The sequence below is a fragment of the Peromyscus californicus genome, unplaced genomic scaffold (assembly GCF_007827085.1).
Source record: "Peromyscus californicus insignis strain IS unplaced genomic scaffold, ASM782708v3 Scaffold_8__1_contigs__length_139910024, whole genome shotgun sequence".
In the NCBI taxonomy this organism is placed as follows: domain Eukaryota; kingdom Metazoa; phylum Chordata; class Mammalia; order Rodentia; family Cricetidae; genus Peromyscus; species Peromyscus californicus.
The window spans coordinates 65,680,599-65,702,071 of NW_026294606.1; the positions used below are offsets into that span (position 1 = coordinate 65,680,599).

At 45.5% G+C, this 21,473-nt stretch overlaps 1 protein-coding gene across 1 annotated transcript in view; it reads right to left on the reverse strand.

Annotated features, from left to right (window-relative positions):
• The window catches only part of Fam171a1 (family with sequence similarity 171 member A1), a 126,604-nt gene that overhangs the window by 34,626 nt on the left and 70,505 nt on the right, over positions 1-21,473 (reverse strand). The window contains 2 exon segments of the mRNA XM_052729606.1: positions 5,200-5,358; positions 17,718-17,810. Of these exon segments, the coding sequence (XP_052585566.1) occupies positions 5,200-5,358; positions 17,718-17,810 (252 nt within the window).

Below are 21,473 nucleotides of genomic sequence, written 5' to 3' on the forward strand. Positions count from 1 at the left end.
CCAGTTGCTACTGCCCTGTACTGAGTAGAGCCTCTCCTGTCCAGGGCTCTGATAACATCAGTAATCCTCACCCCCACAACCTCCAGAGGCAGTTCAAACCCATATTTTACAAAGAAACAGGTTTGGATGTGGCAGCAGCTTCCCGGAGGGCACACACTCGTTAACGGCAGAGCGGAGGTCCCAGTCTGAGTCTGCCAGCGGTAACAAATTGTGCTTGCATTACCTACTCCCTGTTGCCTTCCTTTCTTTCTCCTCCCTTCCTTCTCTTTCCTTTTTTTTCTCCTGCCTTCCTCCTTCCTTCTTTTCTTTCTTTCTTTTTTTTTCCCCCCCGAGACAAGGTTTCTCTGTGTAGTTTTGGTGCATGCCCAAGATCTCACTCTGTAGACCAGGCTGGCCTCAAACTCACAGAGATCCGCCTGGCTCTGCCTCCCGTGTGCTGGGATTAAAGGTGTGCGCCACCACCTTTATTTATTATGTGTACAGTGTTATGCCTGGATGTATGCTTGTACACCTGAGGAGGGCACCAGATCTCATGATAGATGGTTGTGAGCCACCATGCGGTTGCTGGAAATTGAACTCAGAACCTTTGGAAAAGAAGCTAGTGCTCTTAGCCTCTGAGCCATCTCTCTAGCCCCCTCCTTCCTTCTTTCTTTCCTTCCTTTCTTCTTTTTTTAAAGGCAAGGTCTCACCCTGTGGCCTGGAACTCACGATCACCAGGCTTCAGCCTCTCCAGGGTTGAGAGTACAACCATGGTGGAAAAGACTTTCCTCTAATACAAGATAAAGCTACAGACAGAAGGTTCACAAACAAGACACACATCTACAGCATGTATAATACACATACCAGCAGCAAGTCAGTACCATAAAAACACACATTTTAGAGACCATGTTTTAAACAGAAAATTTCATCAAGGATTGTTTCAAAATATTAACTGCTTCTCCCAGAAGTACACGATTGAAACTTAGCCATGAAATATGTATGTGTTGTTTTAGTTGCCACTGTTATTTTGGTCTGTTTAAAAGGAATTTAATATCCCAGTTATTCTCCATTAGAGGTCTTTTATCCAAGCCAGTGCTTTAATGAATGTCTATAGATAAATTAAGAGAATGCTTATGGGAGTGATATTCATACACTTAAGCAATCCATTTCGGATTTTTCTTTAGTGAAACGCAACATCACACAAAATACATTCTGTCATAATTTTATATCTTTGCCTTAATAGGATGAATTTCTTAGTGATAAAAATGTTAAGGCATTTTATAATACAGGATCTCTTATATAATAATATTTATGATTTATTTACTACTGCTACTTCTATTTACATTATGCTTTACTATTAAGCAGAAAGACAGATTATAAGTATGTTTATGTAAAGTATACGTAAGTATATACTTCCGATACACTAACCTACCTATCTGAGCTCATGCCAATCTCCAATCTGGACCAAGAGTAAATATTCAAAGCAAATCTAGTGAACTTCACAGTTCCAACAGTGGTTTAATGGCTAAGTCCTCCATGGAGTAATTTGTAAACAATGATGACCACTACATGCCACGCCCATCTCTGTTTCTCCATGACGGCTAAGGCCTTCTAAAAGATTTCTTCCAAAGATTTAAGTTGAAATCACAGAGTCAAGGTCAGGAATCTTTTAGTTGAGAAATCATTTCATTTTGGGATAAGAAAACCAAAGATCAGAATTTACCACGCTTCTCTCGAAAACGCACCGTGGACTGAGACACACACATACCCAGAGCTTAGAGTGACAGGACAGCAAAGCCAGGCCTGCCCTGTACCACTCTCAGCCATTTCAGAACCTTTCAACAAGATATTATTTAAACCCCAGAGACATTAGGTAACTCACAGGATGCTGTATAAACATTGCAGATACAAGGTTTCCAACTAAGAAGTGCTGTTTCATTTTGTTCAGCCCCACGCAGTAGGCCGGCAGAAATTGCTTGCAAACAGGTAGGCAGAAAGTTCTAGAAACAGCACCTCCGTTCTTCTTCCTCAGTGTCTTTACATTCTCTTTTCTCTTCATCTCGCTTTTCCCTGATCTAGGGAGATGGGTTTCTGGAACCAGCTGCCCCTGCCAGTTACTCCACTCCTCTGAGGGCCGTTTCTCTGATCTTCACAACTAAGGATAGGGTAGGTGAGATGCCCTCTTGAGTGTACGGACACACATGTTCTCAGCTGTATGCATTCAGAAGTAAACACCGCAGAAGTGAGCAGATTTACGGAAAATCACAGCTTTGTCTCCCTGTCCTTACCCACTGCTTTGAAAGAGTGCCAGCTGAGGTGGGTATGGTGCTGTTCACCTGTACTTAGTACCTGGTACTCACACCTGGTAGGGTGAGCCAGGAATGCCAATACAAGGCCAGCCTGGGTTACACAGTGGGACCCTGAAGAGAGGAGAGGAGAAAAGGAAGAGGACAGATGAAAGAAGAATAGAAGAAAGGAAGGGAGGGAGGGAGGGAGAGAGGGAGGGGCTGCCCTAAGACATGTGGGTCTCTCCTCTGCTTTCTGGAGGCTTTCTTCTCTCAGTGCTCCGTGAAATGCCCGATCCTACTCTACACCACCCCATGCCTCTCCCTCTACCCTCCCACTTCCTTTACTCTGGAGTGACTCAGTCTTAGAGGCCTAAATTATTTCTCTTCCACATCTTGTTACGAGATTCCAATCGCACACAAGATACTGGGTTCTGTCTGTAACTAGGCTTTCCTTCCTGCTCTACCTTGTTGTCACCTGGCCCTCTGTGTCCCGGTCGAGACAGGTGTCACCTGGCCCTCTGGGTAACCAGGTGAGGGAAGGGCAAGAACCACTGGATGGTGTCCGTTTAGGCTTCTGATCAATTGGTTGCTTGTAACAAGACGGTTTTTTTTGTTTTTTTTTTTTTAACCAAACCCTTAGGATTCTCTTTGTCCTCATATTTTAGTACCAGGCTGGAGTCTGAAGTTCTCTGAAACTCAAAAGTTAGGTGCCACAATACTTCTGGTGAAGTCTATGCAAATATTAAAAAACTGATCCTAAATTCAAAACACTTCAGCGTTCAGACATTTTGGATAAAAGATGAGGTCATCTTGCACCAACTTTTCTGGGTCAGCAAAATGCTGTACCTTAGCCATTTTGCCCTCTCTGTCTTCCTGGAGTGGTTAGTGGAGGTCATTTCACTGACCCCCATGGGAATGGTATAGAGCTGTGTGTTTTCTCAGGGACCAGGAGAAGAGTGTGATTCTAGAAGGCAGAGTATCTTTGGCATACGTAGGAGAAGGAATGTGACTAAAGGTCAAAAGAAAGCCTGATCCCACACTAATCCAAGGCGAGTAGCAGCCACTGGGCTCCAGTTGCTCTCTCTACTCCATGGAGCCCAGGCTCCTACGTCTCCCAGGGTACATGCCGATACACTGTGGGTTGGCTCCCTTTCTTAGTGGGTCTCAGAAAAACTTTGATCCTTTCTCAGGCAATTGATCAATTATGTCACTGAAAAAGCAGTTTAATGTCACCTTCCAACTTTTTTTTTCTTCCCTCTGAAATAGACTGATTTTTAAAACAAAGTATGTTTCTAAAAAAAATCAATAGTCCTGTGCTTTTGTGTTCTTCTTTCCCTGGTCTTCCCGGGTTTCATAATTTATTCAAGCACTACTGGGAGAGGGTCGGAGCACGAGAGCGCTGAGTGAGGCTGCTCCCCTTCACTGTGTTTCTGACTATGTTTCCTTCTGTCGGGGAAACTGAATGGAGCCTACGAGGACCTCAAACAAGAAGTCTCCAGGCTCCTGAATTGATACGGTTTTCCCCAAAGAAGTTTACCATAGATGATTACTACACATCTATTTTATGGCAAATCAGGCCATCAGTCCTCAATAATTAAAGGAAGAAACATTTCTCAAAATAAGAACCACAGATGGAGAAAAAGCAATAAGTCACTGAGTACCTTTCCTCCAACTAGAAATTTATTCATAAGCTGAAATGGATGAGATGTTTAAGGTTTATGAGCCTTTTCAGAATCACCAGTTCATGCAAAATCTTGGAAAATTATGAAAGTTTTAATCAAAGCATCCCTGGGAAGTGCAATACACCTAGCAGTATTTAACACTAATGTCTGCTTTTCAATTTCATGCCATGTCTAAAAATTAAAGGGTGATGAAAAGGCACATGGAGAGAGAAAGGGAGAGAGAGAGAGAGAGAGAGAGAGAGAGAGAGAGAGAGAGAGAGAGAGAGACAGAGACAGAGAAAAAGAGACAGAGAGACAGAGATAGAAACAGTTTGATTGACTTGATTGATTCAGAATTCCAAGACCCGGAACCTCTCCTGCAGCAGGCGGAGGCCTGAGGACCATGCTGTCACCCAAGAGGAGGAAGGCACAGCTTTGGTCTTTCTCTGATAAGGAATTATCGCTTTTCTTCTGGCTGGTGGCTTTTGGTCTCTCTGATCCTGTAAGTTCTGTGTCTTGTAAGAGCAGTGGTGCTGACAGAGCTCACTTAGTGATCAGCCAGAAGATTCCAAATCAACTTCAAAGCCTGGCTCCTCTCTGGCAGGCTATGGAGAGCCTCCCCGGGGACCTTCCCAAATGCCCTTTGAAAGGAAAGGAAGGTGAGCATCCAAAAGCAGAGAGGAAGACATGGGTGAAAGCTGATGGCCACAGCCAGAACTGACAGGCCATGTGCACACCTCAGTGATCCATCTGTAGTGGGGCATGGAATGCTACTTGCTCATCTCTAGATGTCACTGGAGCCAACCCTTCCCCTCCCAGCTGGGGCACATGGCAGATGAGAGGGTGGGGCTGAGTGTCTCTTGTTGGACAAGTGGGTGAGACATTGTGGCACCAGCAATACATTCTGGAGGTAAGTGGAGTAGGCAGAGATCAGCGGGGCAGAAACCCTCTATTTCTGATCTCATACTTTAAAAAAAGTACAATTTCAATGGAGCTGAAATATTTAGCCCAACAAAGGAAAGCCCAGAGAAGGGTGTTTCAGGCCCCAGGCCACTGCAGAAGGGCTCAAGGAAGCCACTTTACAAAGATGCCATTCTTTAGTGGTGCAGACTGGATGCCTCCATAAGCTGGCAAAAGGTAACAATATCACCCCAGAACCTGTGAGGTCAAGGCCCTGCTCCCTCTCCACTTAATGTGAGCACCTCTTGCCATATCCAAAACTCACAGAGAAAGAATAAGGCCCATCCCGAAAGAGAAGTGACTCCAATTACCTGTCCCGTTTCCATCCAATCCTCGCAAATAAGGAAAGCTGTCTACCTCTGACGGGGAGCTGGCAGCAGTGAGGTAGGCGGTGAGGTCACTGTAGCTGGTGTTCTCGGGCAACCTCAAGGCCCTTCTCTGGAAATGAACTCGAGGCTGTGGCTGGGCACCTGCAGGGATCAACCTCTGAGTTACCTCCCCAAGGAGTGGTTTCCATGTCAGAAAATGCCAAGCCATGAAAGGCTTCTCTAGGGCTCCAACATTCCTCCCCCACCCCTGCTCCTTCCCACATGGTGTGCCATCCCTCATTCATCCAGGACACAGGGATGTGACAACATGCTATTATGGGGCGAGACATAATAGCCCATTGTCACATTTGTTTTGACACAGGATGTTATTTAGGTTTTGAACAAAAAGCTTTTCCCAAGTTCTATTTGCGACCAGTCTTTCCCACTGTGCGGTATTTGGCTATGGATAGGGTAACATTTTGGGAGAGTCTGAGTAAATGAAGCAAGGAAATGGCAATGAATCTCTTCACACAAGCAATGTAAGAGATCAGCTTTGATACTGCTACAAGACCATTTCCCAGCTTCCTGGAGAAATCTGGTTGAATGCCACCGACCAAACTGAAGCTGGACAAGGGGCTGCAATATACAGTCTTGAAAGGAATGTAAATAAGAGTTCCCTTCACCCTCCCCTCCTTGCCTCACACACACACACATGATGAACTGTTTTCTTCCTGAGGAAGCCGCCGTGTGACGTGACATGGGCGCTGTTCCTCTGGAGTGCTTCCTACTTGACACAGATGATGTTTCAGATTTGGCAATGATGCAAAGTGGTCCTCCTTCCCCCAACCCCATCCCTTTGTGTGACCATTGGAGTGACCCGGTCAGCTGCCTTATGGTGTCACTTAGAGTTTACCTTTGTCCAGATGTTATTATGATCCCTATTTTTACCTACTCTTGTGGTGACAGTCACCAGACATGAAGGTGAGAAGTAATTTTGTACAAGCCTGGCAAAGATGTCCTGAAAATTAAGATTATGTGTCCCCAGCTCGGGTTGGCTTCAATCTGCTGCGCTCAGCTGAGGGCTCTTTCTATCCCTCCTCACAATGCACCGAGGTCCCAGAATACCACCCTCACTCTGAGATGAGGTTCCCTTTGAACTTCTAGGATGGGAAGTGTGGTAGCCTTCCTAGAAATGTTCTGTGATAAGGCGGTTTCAGAGCTCAGAGAACTGACAAATTAAGACAGTCTTCCTACAGTAAGGCCGTGGAAGCCCAAAGGACTTCCAGCCATGATCTGGGGCAGGCTCTCTGGGCTACTCTTATCTGTATATGGCTAAAATGGTAGACCATGCTTCTACCTGCTCCAACCCACTGATCAACTATCCTCCCCCAAGGCCGGTAAAACACAGGCTCTGTCCTAAAGCCAAGGGAGCCAGGACCCAAAGTCACTGCTCCTTCTCTTTGGTCACCTGTTCCACACATCTGTCAGTCTAATGCCAGGCTACCCATGCCCTGTCTTCATTTCTAAAACAAAGTGCCGGCCTCCAGAGGTCCCCTTACACCATCATGTCTTAGTTCAGTCTTCTGAGCCCTGCTGTCTCCTGGATCTGCACTCCATCCCTCAGCAGCTCTCCTGGTGCCCTGGTGCCCTGGGCCCGCTGGGAGCTGTCCGCTCTCACCCCTTTCCCCACTAGGCTGCACAGGCTGCCTGCCTCTTTTGTTCTCCATTTCCGCCCAGCTCTCTGAGGTGGAAAGTCAACATCTCCCTTTTCATCTCCTCATCTTGACTACAGGATTATTTTTTCCCCACTGATGGCTGACGCAGCTGCTGATGTTGTTCAGCTAATATGTCACCATGGAGGCCCCTAGGTTGCACAATCAGGAAGAGCAAAGAACCCAGCTAATATGAAAAAGAGCATGGCGTATCTAAACATGATTGGGCCAAGAGGGAGCTGGAGTTCATGAGCGCAAAGGGAGAAGGTGGAATCCTAGCCAGGTATCCACGAACAGAGTAGGGTATATGTGTCCCTCCAGGTCCCTGCATGACTTTGGTGAGATGGGAAAGTTGAGATTTGGGTGCAGGCTCCTCTGACAGTGAGGAGTGGGAAATCACACAGCAAGAGGGAGGCTGCTAAAAGGCAGGTGGAGAGTCACACTGGACCCGGGACACACATCCAACAAGGACTTAGTAGGAACCACAGAACCACAAACCAAAGCTCAGGGGCTTTGGTGCCTCACTAAAATTCATTCTCTCATCCCTTCCATCTCTGAGAGGGGCATGTGGACGGCTTGCACTTTGATGGGAGATTCTCTTTGTGTCTCTCTCTCTGCCCCACCTCCCCACGCTCGCCTCTTCCTTTCTTTGTATAGGAGAATCTGGGGTGTCACCAGACAACTAGGGCCATCTGTGGTATCTGGAAGGTAGGCACACGTAGGATTATGGTGGGGCAGGCTTGTAAGAACAGGAAGTGGCGGGTCCAGCTGAACTGACACCTGCTATGACTGGCAAGACACAGATGCCATCTGCTGAGAGTCCCACACACCCTCAAGTACAGGCAAAACCTATGATTGGTGAAATGGCCCAGAAGGTATCCGAGGAATCTAAGGGTATATATAGGCTACACTAGGCCACAGGGTAAACAAGGCCTAAATGGGCATGTGTGGGGCTGGGGGAAGACACTATGTTCTTTAGCCCGTCTTTCTTTAGAGTTGCTAAATCTTCATGTGATTTTCTGGGAGCAGGAAGGGAGCGGACCAGCCTGCCTGTCATCACCGGTTGCCTCTCAACCCATCAGCAGCTGCTTGGAACTTCCTCTCTTCTCCTCAGACGTAGGGCCCCATCCTCCTTTTTCAAATGCTTACATCCTGACTTACCAAACGCAGCAGATAGCCTAATTTTTCTTTCTGAACTTCTAATTTTTTCCCCTTTTTTCTTCTTTTCATCCAAGGTCAAGCAAGCCAAGCCGCTGTCCTAAATTCTGCTTTCTTGTTTATGCCATGATGAACCTTTACCAACTGTTCCTGCCTTTGTCAACAATCTCTTTGTCCCCTGGTGATTCCTCCTTCAGCAATAAACATGCTCACGTCTTCCCTATCCAGAAAACAAATCACAATCAAACATGACTTTCACTCTGTTCTCCCCATATATGAATGCCTGTCTTCTTCCATTCAGCCTTCAGTGACATGGCTTTCACCCACAGCACATGATGGCAAGGGCCACTGTATAATCTGCAAACCCCATGACCACTTCTCAGCCTTCATCCCCTGACCTCTTTACAATGGGCCACAGTGTTCATCAGCCTCACCCACGAGTCCCCTCTTTCTTTCATACTTGGCCTCTGATTCTCTCCAGACTTCGCAAATGCCCACTTGCAAGTTCTCATTCAAATCCTGTCTTTCTTCTCCTGGCTCTAGATGAAACAGTCCCCAAAGGGCTGCTACCCATCACCTCTGCTGGGTAGTGATTCTTCTTAGTGGGTCCCCTTTACAGCCACCATCCTTTCTAGTCCTGGGATCTTGCCTAAGTCCTGCACTTGCATTTCCCTCTGTCTTCTAGATAGATCTGGCTTTCCAGGATCAGCATCTACTATCTCTCACTTAATGAAGCGATGTTCTCTCCAGCACCCTGTTTTGATCCAAGTCAACATCACTTTCCCTTCCTAACACCTTACACAGTCACTCAAGTGCCAAGACTGGCTACTCTTCCTCTGTTAACATTTCCTCTCTTCTTCCTCCAGACTACTAGACCTATGCACCACCTTTTGCCTCACCAGTCTCCCAACCAGCCCTCTGCTTCAGCCTTAACCTCCTTTTCCATTTTACCCATGGACACACTGACTGCTCAGAGGTGCTTTTCCTACTCAGAAGACATCAGTCTTCACCACTTAGCAAATGCATGATGACAAAGCATTAAAAATAAGTAGATCAAGATAGACTCAAACTATTATATCATCTCTTATAATGGAGAGGCACAAGTCAGTGCTTTAGAGCTTATAAACAATAACCAGATTGGGAAGAAGGAATTCCACCCTGCCCTCCTGGGTGAAGAAATTAAATCTCAAAGAGGTTAAGTAACTTGGCCAATGTCAGTGTGCTTGGAAAATGTAGAAAACTTACATTTGGCATTCCTTCCTATCATAATGTCTGTCTCAGAATAGATGCTCTATTTATGACCAATCCGCCTCCATCATTTGGCTAAACAGGACCATGGGGCTGTTTCTATGCATGTGGTCATGCTCGTCCCATGTCCAAAACTCCCTTTTGTCTCTGTTTACAGACTTTATATATCATTCAGATGCATCTCAAAGTCCACCTCTTCTGCATAGCCTCTCTCAAGCCCATCTCAAGCTCTATGGTCTGTTTGTGTTTCTCTTAAGGTCTTGAATCTCACTGTTCCTTGTATAACATTTATGTGAATGTTTATACTTCTTCTTAATCAGAGGCACGATGAGAAAAAAGAGCACTCAGTGTATATCTGCGACTCAGTAATACCACTGAATTTGGTGCGTTATACCCAGCAACTTGCTATGTTTCAGCCATGCTGTGACTTAACTGAAACAGGATTAGGACCATTAACACTTTGGGTCCAGAAAATCCTTTGTTGGGAGTTGTCCTGTGCATATTAACATATGGAATAGCATCCTTGATTTCTACCCATCAAATGTCAGTTGCAGTCCCCAAGATGTGACAATCCCAATGGCCCCAGACACTGCTAAGTGTCCCAGGGTATATGAAATTACTACAGTGGAGAACCTCTTACCCTATATTCTACGCATCTCCATAATTTAAGCAACTCATATGAAGAGTCTCATGTTTAGTGGATACATGCTATATAAACAAGGAAAGGACAAACCCTTATATTCCTGGAACTCAAGAACAAGGGAGGCAGAGAGCAAAATGGCTCCATTATCATAAATGTCATACATCCCCAAATAAGAGGGAGATGACAGAAATACAAGATCAACTTTAATAACGAGTGACTGACTGCTCAGGAAGGAAGTTTCCTAGGTGGTCCCTGTCTGGAGGGCTGGAAGGGGCAGATGAGATCAAACAACAGATAGGAAAATGCAGAGATGCAGATATCACACATGGGAAGGTTGAGGAACGATATGTGAGCTAAGCATAGGCTCTTGTCTTGCAGATAGAGGAGGTTTGTAAAGGGCATGGTGCCTCCAGCTCAACCTTGGACTTCAGTTGGTCTGCCTATGAAGAATGTCCAGGGGTGGCAAGAGTTTAAGGATGAGTCTGCTGTAAAAAGGTTCAAGTGAGAAATACAAATAAAGGCAGTGACACCAGGGGTCAACACAGAAGCAGGAGGCTAGGGTTGAAAACCACTTTTGGAATAGGAAGTAGGCAGGGAAGTACGACGCCCATGACAGAAACTGAGAAGAAATGAACACAGTGGCAGGCAGAGATGGGAGCTGGTTGAGAAACAGGGGCAAGAAGGAAGAAACAGATGAGGTGGTGAAGCCTGGGAGAGCCAGACAGGACAGTGATTGGAGAGGGTGGATCTGATGACCCCAGGTCTGGAACTGAGCAAGAGCATTCTGAAGAACAGCATGAGGCCATGTTTAGGGGAGCAGGGGGTGTGGCAAAGGGTGATTCTCCAAACTTTGGGAGGGAAAGAAAACAAGGTTGTCATTTGAAGGAAAAATGGGGTATACAAAGGGTTTCTCTTTGAAGTTCAACACCTTGAGTAAGAGGGAGAGGTGAGAAAGGCTGAAAAGAACACTGATGGAGGATTCTGCACATATGTGGAGGAAGGCTGGAGAGGGGGCAACAGGATCCACTGGGAATGTGAAAGTACTCATGGTTAGGCAGAGAAGCAGGGGGAAGGAATGGTATCACCACATACAGGAAAAAGAACAAGAAGAAAATTGAAGAATTGAAGATGTCATTCCCTGAGACCTTTACTTTTCCCTCTGAAACAAGAAACAGGGAGACTGCTAAAAGTAGTGTGTATGTGGAGTAGGAGAGGCTTCCAGCAGGTGTTCTGTGGAACATAAAGGGACTGTTCGGGGAATAAGAAACTCCTGGGGGGCTGTGGGAGCTACAGGATGGGTCTCCAGTCTGGTCTCCATCATTTCTTAGTATCTTTAAAAAATATGTGTTTGTGAATGTGATCATAGGCATGCATATGCCACACATTGTGTACGTGGAGGTCAGAGGACAACCTTGGTGTCAGTGTGAGCAGGTGGAGGTCAGAGGATAACTTTGGATGTCAGTGTGTGTGCAAATGGAGGTCGAGGACAACCTTGGGTGTCAATGTGTACATGCAGAGGTCAGAGGATAACCTTGGGTGTCAGTGTGTGCAGGTGGAGGTCAGAGGATGACCTTGGGTGTCAGTGTGTGCAGGTGGAGGTCAGAGGACAACCTTGGGTGTCAGTGTGTGCATGTGGAGGTCAGAGGGTAACCTTGGGTGTCAGTGTGTGCACGTGGAGGTCAGAGGGTAACCTTGGGTGTCAGTGTGTGCATGTGGAGGTCAAAGGATAATCTTGGGAGTCAGTTTTTACCTTCAATTTTATTTATTTGAGACAGGATCTTGTCATTTGCTGCTACCAATGCCAGGCTGCCTGCCCCACAAGCTTCTGGAGCGCCCCCAGTTCATCTCCCACATCCCCAGTAGGAGTGCTGGGATTACAGACATGTGCATCTCTTGAGTTCACACATGGGGTCACAGACACATGCCATTCTCTTATATGAGTTCTGGAGATCCGAACTTAAACCATCAGGTGTGTGTGGCAAGTTAGCTCAACCCATTGAGCCAACTCCCCAGACCCTCCATATCTCAGCATCTTGGGATTCACTTCTGGATTGTCCCCTAAACCTCTCCACAGATTTCAACTAACTAGCTCTTCAGCAACACACACAAAACTCTCTAAGATAACAATCTACAAATGTCCTCTCTTTTCATTCTTTTTATCAGTCTTGATGACAAGTCGGAAAGAAATTTGCCAGCATTTTACAAGTAACACATTTTCAGACACAGCCTCTTCTCAGGGAAACTCCCCTAGCTGGCCAGTCACTCAGTGGGCCCAGCCCATTCCTCTCACTGTCGGAAGACTTCTTCACGAAGCCACAGCAACACTAACAGCAGGATCACTTGCCTCACTTTTAAAATGCAAGGGCTGTTGACTGCTCATGACAACCTTATTAGAAGCATGGATTTGTTGTGTAGCTTACGTTTGCAGCCACACTCATTCATTACTCAGCCTACTCCAATGAGAATTACTCTATCGGTGTATAGGGTTAGAATTTACATAAATGCCATCTAGTCTATCTACAGAGAGGACAAGTGGACACTATTTTTTATTTTTACAGAAAAGCTCTCATTAATGTATTTTATTTGGATGTAATTATGTTAAACCTTCAACTGAAGTTTCATGCACATGTCAGGGACCAATGGCCTTTCCCCCCGTTTATCCCTGGTATCCATCTCTCCTAGTGGCCTTTATTCTTTGTGAGCTTTTCCTTTAGTGTCACCTAAAACAATGGCATCATGTGACCTTGCACATAGTTGGTGGTGTGAGGTTTCCTAAGTGAACCACCATCAAGCTTGGGGAACTTTCCAGGGTGGGCTGGCACACCATGCTATATAAGCAACATGCTTATAAACAAGCAGCTTATAGTGCTCTATTGCTGAACAGACAAGAATTTAGACCCATTGAAAAATGACACATGCAACCAAATGTGACCAGCCAGAGGCTAAAACACTTTATGTATCATTCATATTTTCAGTATCACACTGATTTTGCAGAATGGAACTGATTTAGCAAATGGTGGCAAAGATTCCCATTTACTCAACTACATATGGCTTTCCTTCCAGTAAGGAAAAAGCTTTGAATCAAATAAAACGACCCATTGTTCTTACTGCCCTGCCTCAATTCTACTGAGATAAGAAATAGTATAACTAAACCTTTCAAGCTCATGAAGCAGGATGCATTTTAAAATTAACCAAATATCTGTAATGGCAGGGAGCTGGTATGGGCATGAGACTACAGAAAGGAAGAAATTGTTCTTAGATGGCTTCTGATTAGCTGCAGGACTCAGGGGTGTACATATACTGATCAATTAATTATAACAAAGCTAACTGAATGTATTTCAGTTCTCCCTCCCCCCTCGTGTGTGTGTGTGTGTGTGCGTGTGTGTGTGTATGTGTGTGTGTGTGTGTGTGTGTGTGTATCTGTATGTTAACTGCATGCCCCCCAGCCCCAATTCACTTGAACAAAGAAAAGAAACCAACCATGGGGAAATTGGAAGCACAAAGAGCAGATGGATTTTGATTATCTGTTTCTGTTTCCTTGATTACTCAATGGCTCACTGGGCGCCTGTCAAGAAGCAGGCACAGGGCCTGGGTTTGCAGAAACTAAGACGATGATACAACGACTCAGTTGATGAAGAAAAGTATATATTACAGTTAAATGTTGGACGCACAGTGGTCTGCAGCTTGTGGCACTGTTTTGAGGGGCTGGGGACCCTTTATGAGGTTGGGTCTACCTGCAGGAAGTGGGTTCCTGGGTTGGGACTTTAGAGTTAAACATAGTATGCTCTTCAGGCCTAAGTGCTCCGATTCCTAGTCTGCCAAAACGTAATAAGCAGAGGCACCAGGGGTTGGGCTCCAGCTGCCACATCTTCCCTACCATCACGGACTGTGTCCTCTTAAACTGTGAGCCAAACAAGCCCCTCCTCCTTTAAGTTGTTTCTGTCAGGCATCTGTTGCAGCAAAAAAGAAAAGCAACTAAGTCAGAACATTATCAAACATGGTGGAAAAGGAGATGCCATTTAAAAGACTCAGGACTCCCAGCTAGAGGGCTGTTCACAGGATGAAAGAGGCAGTGAGGGAAAGAGGGATTTATTGCCATTGGAGGATGGCAGCCAGAGGACACTAAAGATTCAGAGGCTGGTGCTGCCCAGGCTCAGCAGCTGTAGGGTGAGTAGGTGGAAGTGGGACTCATTTGCACACTCATACTTGTCACTGCCATGACTCCACTAGTGCCCCCCACTCCCCCCGTGGACTCCCTTCTGACCTGCTACCAAATTGCTTCCTTCGCTTCTGCTGCCTTCCTTGAACTAGCTCACAGGTTGCCTATCCACAGTCCTGACCTAGCCTATATTTCATGACCATTCATTTGCAATTATTACCTCTCTATGGCTTAGTAACGTTGTGCTGGGTGCCCATTCCAGACCTAACAACCATAGCCAGGAGGGGTCATATTATTCCAGGTCTTTACCAGCTGGGTTGGATGGCAAGGCAGGAGGTGTGACTCATATCTCCGATGGAGATACAGGAAGGCCTGGAGAATGTGGTTTGGGGGCTGGCCTTGCTGTCCAAGGAGAGTTTAAAGACAGTATGGAAGATGGGGTGGGATGGCCCAGATGGGAAGGAGCAGAACAAACCCAGCTGGGCTATTAACAAAGCCCATGCAGACGAACACTTAGTAGGGAGACGGAGGCTCAATCACAGTGGCCTGTGAGATGGCTTAGTGAGGATGAGTGAGATGGCAACCTGGAAGAGAAAGGACTAGAGCCTGGCCCCATGAAGACTACATCAACAGTTCGGTGTACGACACATGGGGAAAGAGACAGTCAAGGCATGAAGTGGAGCTTCATGACTGATATCAACTCCAACCCTAGTGTAATGGCTGTAGAGCAGCATGCTGGCAGGAAGCACCTGCAGAGATCCACCTGCAGGTCCTGGGAGCACAGATGGGCAACAGGTGGGCAGCAGAAAAGAACACAAGTGTGTGCAGGCAGGCACAGGGACTGTGGAGTGACTCAGGCTGTAAAGCCAGGCTTCTGGTACCTGCTTTCTGACTCATGGGGGTCTCAGAAGGGGAGACGAAGGCCACACAGAATGTTACAAAGAGAGAAGGTGACTGCTTACGGACAGTGCACAACAGTGGGATTCTTCAGGAGCCTCCTCAGAGCCACAGGAGGAGAGCCAGGTGTCAGGGCTGGTGGGCGACAGGAAGGAATACAAGAGGCAGTCACAAGGAGCCTGAGCAACCACGACAGACTCCAGTGTGTCCATTGCTCTGCATCCTACACACTGAGCCCTGGCCAGTGTACAATGCACAGGGCAGAAGGTGGTGAAGAGGAGGTCACACATTTCCCCCTTTAACATTAATAAAGGGAAACACAGGTTCAGAAACTATGCCAGGTGGCTGTGAGGGAGACGAGGCTGTGTGGGGCTAAAAGCTCCGTGTGAAGGGAAAATGGGTGCAAGGAGCTTGGTTCTTTGGGAAACTCCCATGTTTCAAGGGCTGTCCCCAAGCCCAGTTTCTAACCAACCATGATCTCTGGATGACTGTGGCACTCACCAAAAACTCAGGGCCAGGGAAATCGTGTATCCCTGAGTATAAAGAGTTTGGATTTTATTGATATACAACTAGAAACCATTGAGGAACCAAAGCTGGCTGACTTAATTGCTTCGATTTTAATCTTCTGAGGACCAGACCTCAGCAAGAACAGGAATACATCATTAGTCAAAAACCTCTTGCAGTGCTCAGAGGGGATATAGGGGAGTCATGGTGGCAATAAGGATGGAGAGGAAGCTTAGCAAGGCTCAGCCTGACCAACTACAGTGCATGTTCATGTCATTTACCGAGACAGAAGTTCTAGCAAATTATACTCACCCAAGAGCTCAATGTGTAAATGCCAAGTGGGAGATGCTCAATAGACATCCAGGGTGAGATGGCAGATAACCAGCCACCTCTGAGCCTCCACCCAGGAGGCCAAGCTCCTCTGGAAACAGGGGCTGGGAGCAATGAATACTTAGAAAACACTGAAACCCAGGGCCCTGTGTGGGCTGGCCTAGAAGAAGGAGAGGGGGGTCATGTGGGCCCAAAGAAGGCACCGGAGTCTCCCAAAGGGTGACCAAGAGTCAAGACAGAAAATTAAGGCATGGAGTCAAGAAAACAAGGGAAGGCAGTTTTAAAACAGGGGACCAACCTGTTACCTCTGCTAAACATAGTGATATCAAGAGGATGAAGTGGTAACTCATGTCTTTGGGGTTGGGCAATATGGAGGCTGTAAGTGACTCTGACTATAGCAAAGCTAATGGAAGATGGACTTTAAGAAAAAGGGCCATGGACTTAGGCCATGGAGAAGTCAGGGAAGACTCGGGCCTAGCACTGTTGTCTTATGAAAAACAAACAAAAACCCAAGAACTTTACTGTGAAATGACACCAAAATCTGCACCTCTGTTCTGTTTTCTCTCCCAAGCCTAAGTCATAAATGCTGCCAGACATTTCCATTTCTTTTCAAAATCAGCCTCTAAAATTAGAAGCTGCATATTAAACTTTTTGAATCTCCCTGCATCCCCCACTAATGAAGGAATAAATGAACATACTTCATTTTCTAATGCTACATAGATCTCTGTGACAGAGAATGATGGCATGGCATGGTAGCATCAGTAAAGAATAAAGTCTCTGCATATATGTGGGGCACCCCTTGAGGATACTAAGAATCTTGAGATGCTCCAGGCTCACAAAAATGGCACAGTGCTTTTTGCATAGTTCAGAGATATATGCTATTACCCTTTAAACCATACCCAGTACATTGGAAGTGGTATGTAAGCAACTGTTTTACTGTTCTGTGAGGGAGTAACAGCAATAAAGGTCTACATATGTTTGGTTGTAATACATTTTAAATAAAGGACTTATCTTTTATTTATGCATATGTGTGTCTGTGTGGATGTATGCACCTGTGTGTATGGGTGCCCACGAGGCCAGAAGAGGGTGGAGTTGGATCTCTTGGAGCAAAGGTTACAGGCAGTTGTGAGCTGCCTGATGTGGGTGTTGGGAACTGCACGCTGGTCCTCTGTACAACTGCTCTTAACTGCTGAGCCACATTTCCAGCCCACACGTTTTTTATATGAACCTGCAACACTGAATCTTAGGATAATGAGGGCCAAATGTAAGCACCTCAACAAATAAATCTTATAGAACACTCAGCAGCGCCAGGAAATATGATGGTTCTCTAGCTGTGATGGAAGAAAGTGATCTCAGCACAGAGGCTTATTTCCAACTTGAATCCCATTACTGAGGAGAAGAGGGCAAGTGTCCAGAACCTTCCATGTTAGCATATCTTAAGAGCCAAATGTGTTTGGGGTGAGGTGAGGGTTCACACTGAATATGAAACACATTGAAAAATAGGAGGCAGGCAAGAAAAACCCATCCCCACATACTCACAACCTTTGTGAGTGACTTCTAGGCATCATAGACCGGGGCAGTGACCCAAATAAGATGAGCAATCTTTTCATAGGACAGAGAGATGATGGGGAGCAGAGCAGGGAGGCCCCTTCCTTTTCCCACATAAACTTAAAGGATGGTTCTGGAAGAAGTAATTTTAGAGCCAACTTATAAAATGACTGAACTACAGACGCCTCACAGGGACAACAAACACTGTATCCCAGCTATGGATGAATTGACTGTTGCCACCACCCAAGAAGAAGGCTGCTCAAAAAGTGTCAGCATTTGGCCCAAATGTTAGTACTGTTTTCGTCTTCAATATGAAACGTACCTTGGAATCCTGATACTATTTGGACAACATCTTCATAGACCATCAGAGTAGCAGAGCGTTCAGGAAGCAGCCCAAGGCTCAGTGAGGAAAACACTGCAAGAACAACACGGACGTAAGGGAACTCGGATGGTCCAATCCAAAAGCTCACTCTACGTTCTGGGCCCTCTGCATTCTTCCTATTTTCTTATTTCAAATCAACCGACACTATTGATTTTTCCAAAGGATGAGTGAAAGACCTTCAAAATGCCAGTATTGTAATTCTCATGTAATAACGACTGTCTTGCCATGGTCAACTTGAACAAAGATGGTGAGATTTTTTTTGGGGGGGGGGGAGGGGACATGTGCAAATGTGTGAATGAGAGTGTAGAGGTCAGAGGTCAACTTTCAGTGTTGTCCCTCAGTGCTGTCCAACTTGTGTTTTTGGGACAGGGTCTCTCCCTGGGACTGGATTAGGCTAGACTGGTTGGCTTGCAAGCCCCAGGGATCGGCTTGTCTTGACATTCTCAATGCAAGGACTACAAGTGTGCACCACCATTCCTGGGTTTTTTACATGAGTGCTGGGGAACAAATGGAGGTCTTGTTGGCATGACTGAATTATCTCCTCATTTCCCTTGTAAGATATTTTTAGTGAAGTAAGACTCTTGACACTGGAGTGTTAAGATTATTATGTATAGAATATATGGGTATACATACACACTAAGAAAGACTCTAAAATATGTGATTGGGTTCATATATGCAGTATGTTCAAAAGCTGTCCCCCCCCCCCAACTTTGGAAGTAATAACATTACACAAATTATATTACTTTAGGATTATCACCCAAATATCTGGACTTTTAACTCAGATTCACAAAGCCTCCAAGTTTCTGGGCAGATGTGTGCTGTGATTTGGCTGTGAAATGTGCTTCAACACTATGTCCCCAGCTGGTGGCGCTGTTTTGAAAAGTTGTGGAACTTTTAGGAGGTAGAGCCTTGCTACAGAAGTGTGTCGCTGGGGACTGGCCTTGAGCATTTCCTGTCTGTTGTCTGCTTTCTGACTGTGGACACAATGTGATTAGTCCTCTCACACTACTGCTGCTGTTCCTCTCTGCCGTGACAGACTGCATTTCTTCTTAGACACAAGTCACAACAAATCCTTCCTTTTTGTCGCATGCAATTTTACTTGTGGGGGGAAAACCCCGAAAATAATTCCACTGTAGACTAACATTTGCAGGCTCTTACTGACAGGTCAGATGTAGCTCTAAATTCACTGATCTGGGTAATTTATCTAAGCCTGAAAACAACTCTAAGGTGCCTGCTCTTCAGGTAAGAAAATAGGTTTATAGATGAGGAAGTAACTTTCCAGATATCCACTAGCTGATGGGGGAAGGGCTAGGATCTCAGATATATTTTTTAAATGATTTATTTATTTTTATTTTATATGCGTCTGTGTGAGGGTGTCAGATGTTCTTAACCGCTGGGCCATCTCTCTACCCCCAGGATCTCAGATTTTTACCTGGGTCTGGGGAGGTAACAAAGTGAGTTCATGGCCAACCTGAGTAACTTAGTGAGCAGCTATTGCCACAGCAAGCTCTTCACTGATTAGGCTTTCTTCCCATCTGTCTGTCTGTCTATCATCCATCCATCTATCTATCTGTCTATCTGTCTGTCTGTCTATCTACCTATTTATTTTTGTGGCAGCATTTCACGATATAACTGAGGTTGACTTGGAATTCCCAGTGAGGCTCACACTGGGATTATGAGTATTCCCTATGACATCAGGAAGTCACACAACTTTCTATGAAAACATCAAGGCTTAGAAAGATCAAGTGTTGAGAATCCTAGTGATTTGGCAGTGCTGGCTCTCCATAAGCACCCCTCCTCCAGGCTACTGGTGTGTCCTCTCCCCTCCCCTCCACTCAAGTCAATGCACTCAGCTGTGGCTGTATTCCAGGACTAGGCTATAGCATGAATAGAGCATATAAATGTGGGTTGTGGTCTCTGCCTTTAGTATTACTCATTATCGGGGACCACGACCCACAGGAAACAGCTGGAGAACAAGCAGAGGGTGGCAAGTGCCATGACAAATATAATAATGCACTTTCGGGCTATGGAAAATGGCCTGACAGTTCCTCAGAGAGTCAACACAAAATGACCACGCAACTTCCCTGCCAGGTGCAAACTCAAAAAGCCCTGAGGCATGTTCGTGCAAAACACGTGTGCATGTACGTTCGTTCACACAGCCGTGATCCATAACAGCAAAAGTGGAATTAGCCCAAATCAATGTCTGCCAACTGAGAAATAGATAAAGCTTGGCATGCACATACAAATGAATATTATTCATCAATAGAAAGGCATGGAGTACTTACATGCACTTCAAGAAGGATGGGCCTTCATATTATATTATATTATATTATATTATATTATATTATATTATATTTTATATTATTTTAGCTGCTTGCCTTGTTGAGTGGCAATACTGGACCAAAGCAACTGAAGGAAGGAAGAGTTTGTTTGGGTTCACAGTTGGAGGGTACAGTCCAGTAAGGTAGGGGGGCTGTGGTGGTAGAGCTTGAAGCCGCAGGCCACATAGTCAGGAAGCATGGAGCTATGAGTGTTCCTGCTAAGAGCGCTTTCTCCTTTTAATTTAGTCCAGACCCACGCCCACAGGATGGTTCCAACTGAAGTTGAGGTACCTCTTCCCAACTCATTTAATCTAGAAAAATCTCACAGGCATAGCCAGAAGCTCTTTTTCTAGGCAATTCTAATCCCACCAAGTTGACAATAAAATTAATTATCACAGCCTTGAAAACATGCTGAGAGGATGACAGGCATAAAAAAGCCACATACTGTCTGATTCTATTTATATACAGTCTTTAGAACAGGCAAATCCAGAGACAGAAGGCAATTGAGAAGTTGCTAGGAGCTGGAATGGATGGGAAATAGGAAGTCAGAACTAATGGATACAGTTAATAGAGGGTGATGGGATGTGTTGGAAATAGATAATGGGGATATGATAGCGGCACAAAACCATGAAGTATACACACTTTTGGAGTTTCATGCTCTACTAACTGAGCTAGCCGAGTATTCTGAAGCATGCATTTAAATGGTGGGTTTTGGTGTGTGGTGTATGTGTGCATGTGTGTATATAGGTACATGGTACAAATGTGTTTATATGATCTTGGAAGTCAGAGGCCAATATCAGTGTCTCTCTTTATTGAGTCCCACCTTATTTTTTGAGACAGGGTCTCTCACTGAACCTGGAGCTCACTGATTTGACAAGACTAGCTGGACGACATGCAGAGAGATTCTGCAGTCTCTGCCTCCCCAGTACTACAGTGCACAAGGATGCCTTGTGCTGGAGACCAAAAGTCAGGCCCTCAAGCTTGCACAGCAGTACTCGACTGACGGAATCCTTCCTTTCCACAGTCTCTAAAATGGTGTGCTTTATGGTACATGACACTTATCTGCTCCTTGGGAGGCTGAGGCAAGAGGACTGAAAAAACAAGGTCACCTACATGACACAGTGAATTCAAGGCCAAATTGTATAACTCAGTAAGGTTCAAAAAATAAAGAATAGCAAAAGGGCTTGGATATAGCTCGATGATAGAACACTTGGCCAGCATTCTTGAAGCCCTGGGTTCCATACTCAACACTGCAAAGCAAAATAAAACCCAAAACAAAACAAAAAGGAAATCACAATGATTGGGACATTAAGTTGGGAGAAAAGTTCAGACCAAGTTGGAGGAGTGAAGATCCGAATACAAGAGGAAACAGCCA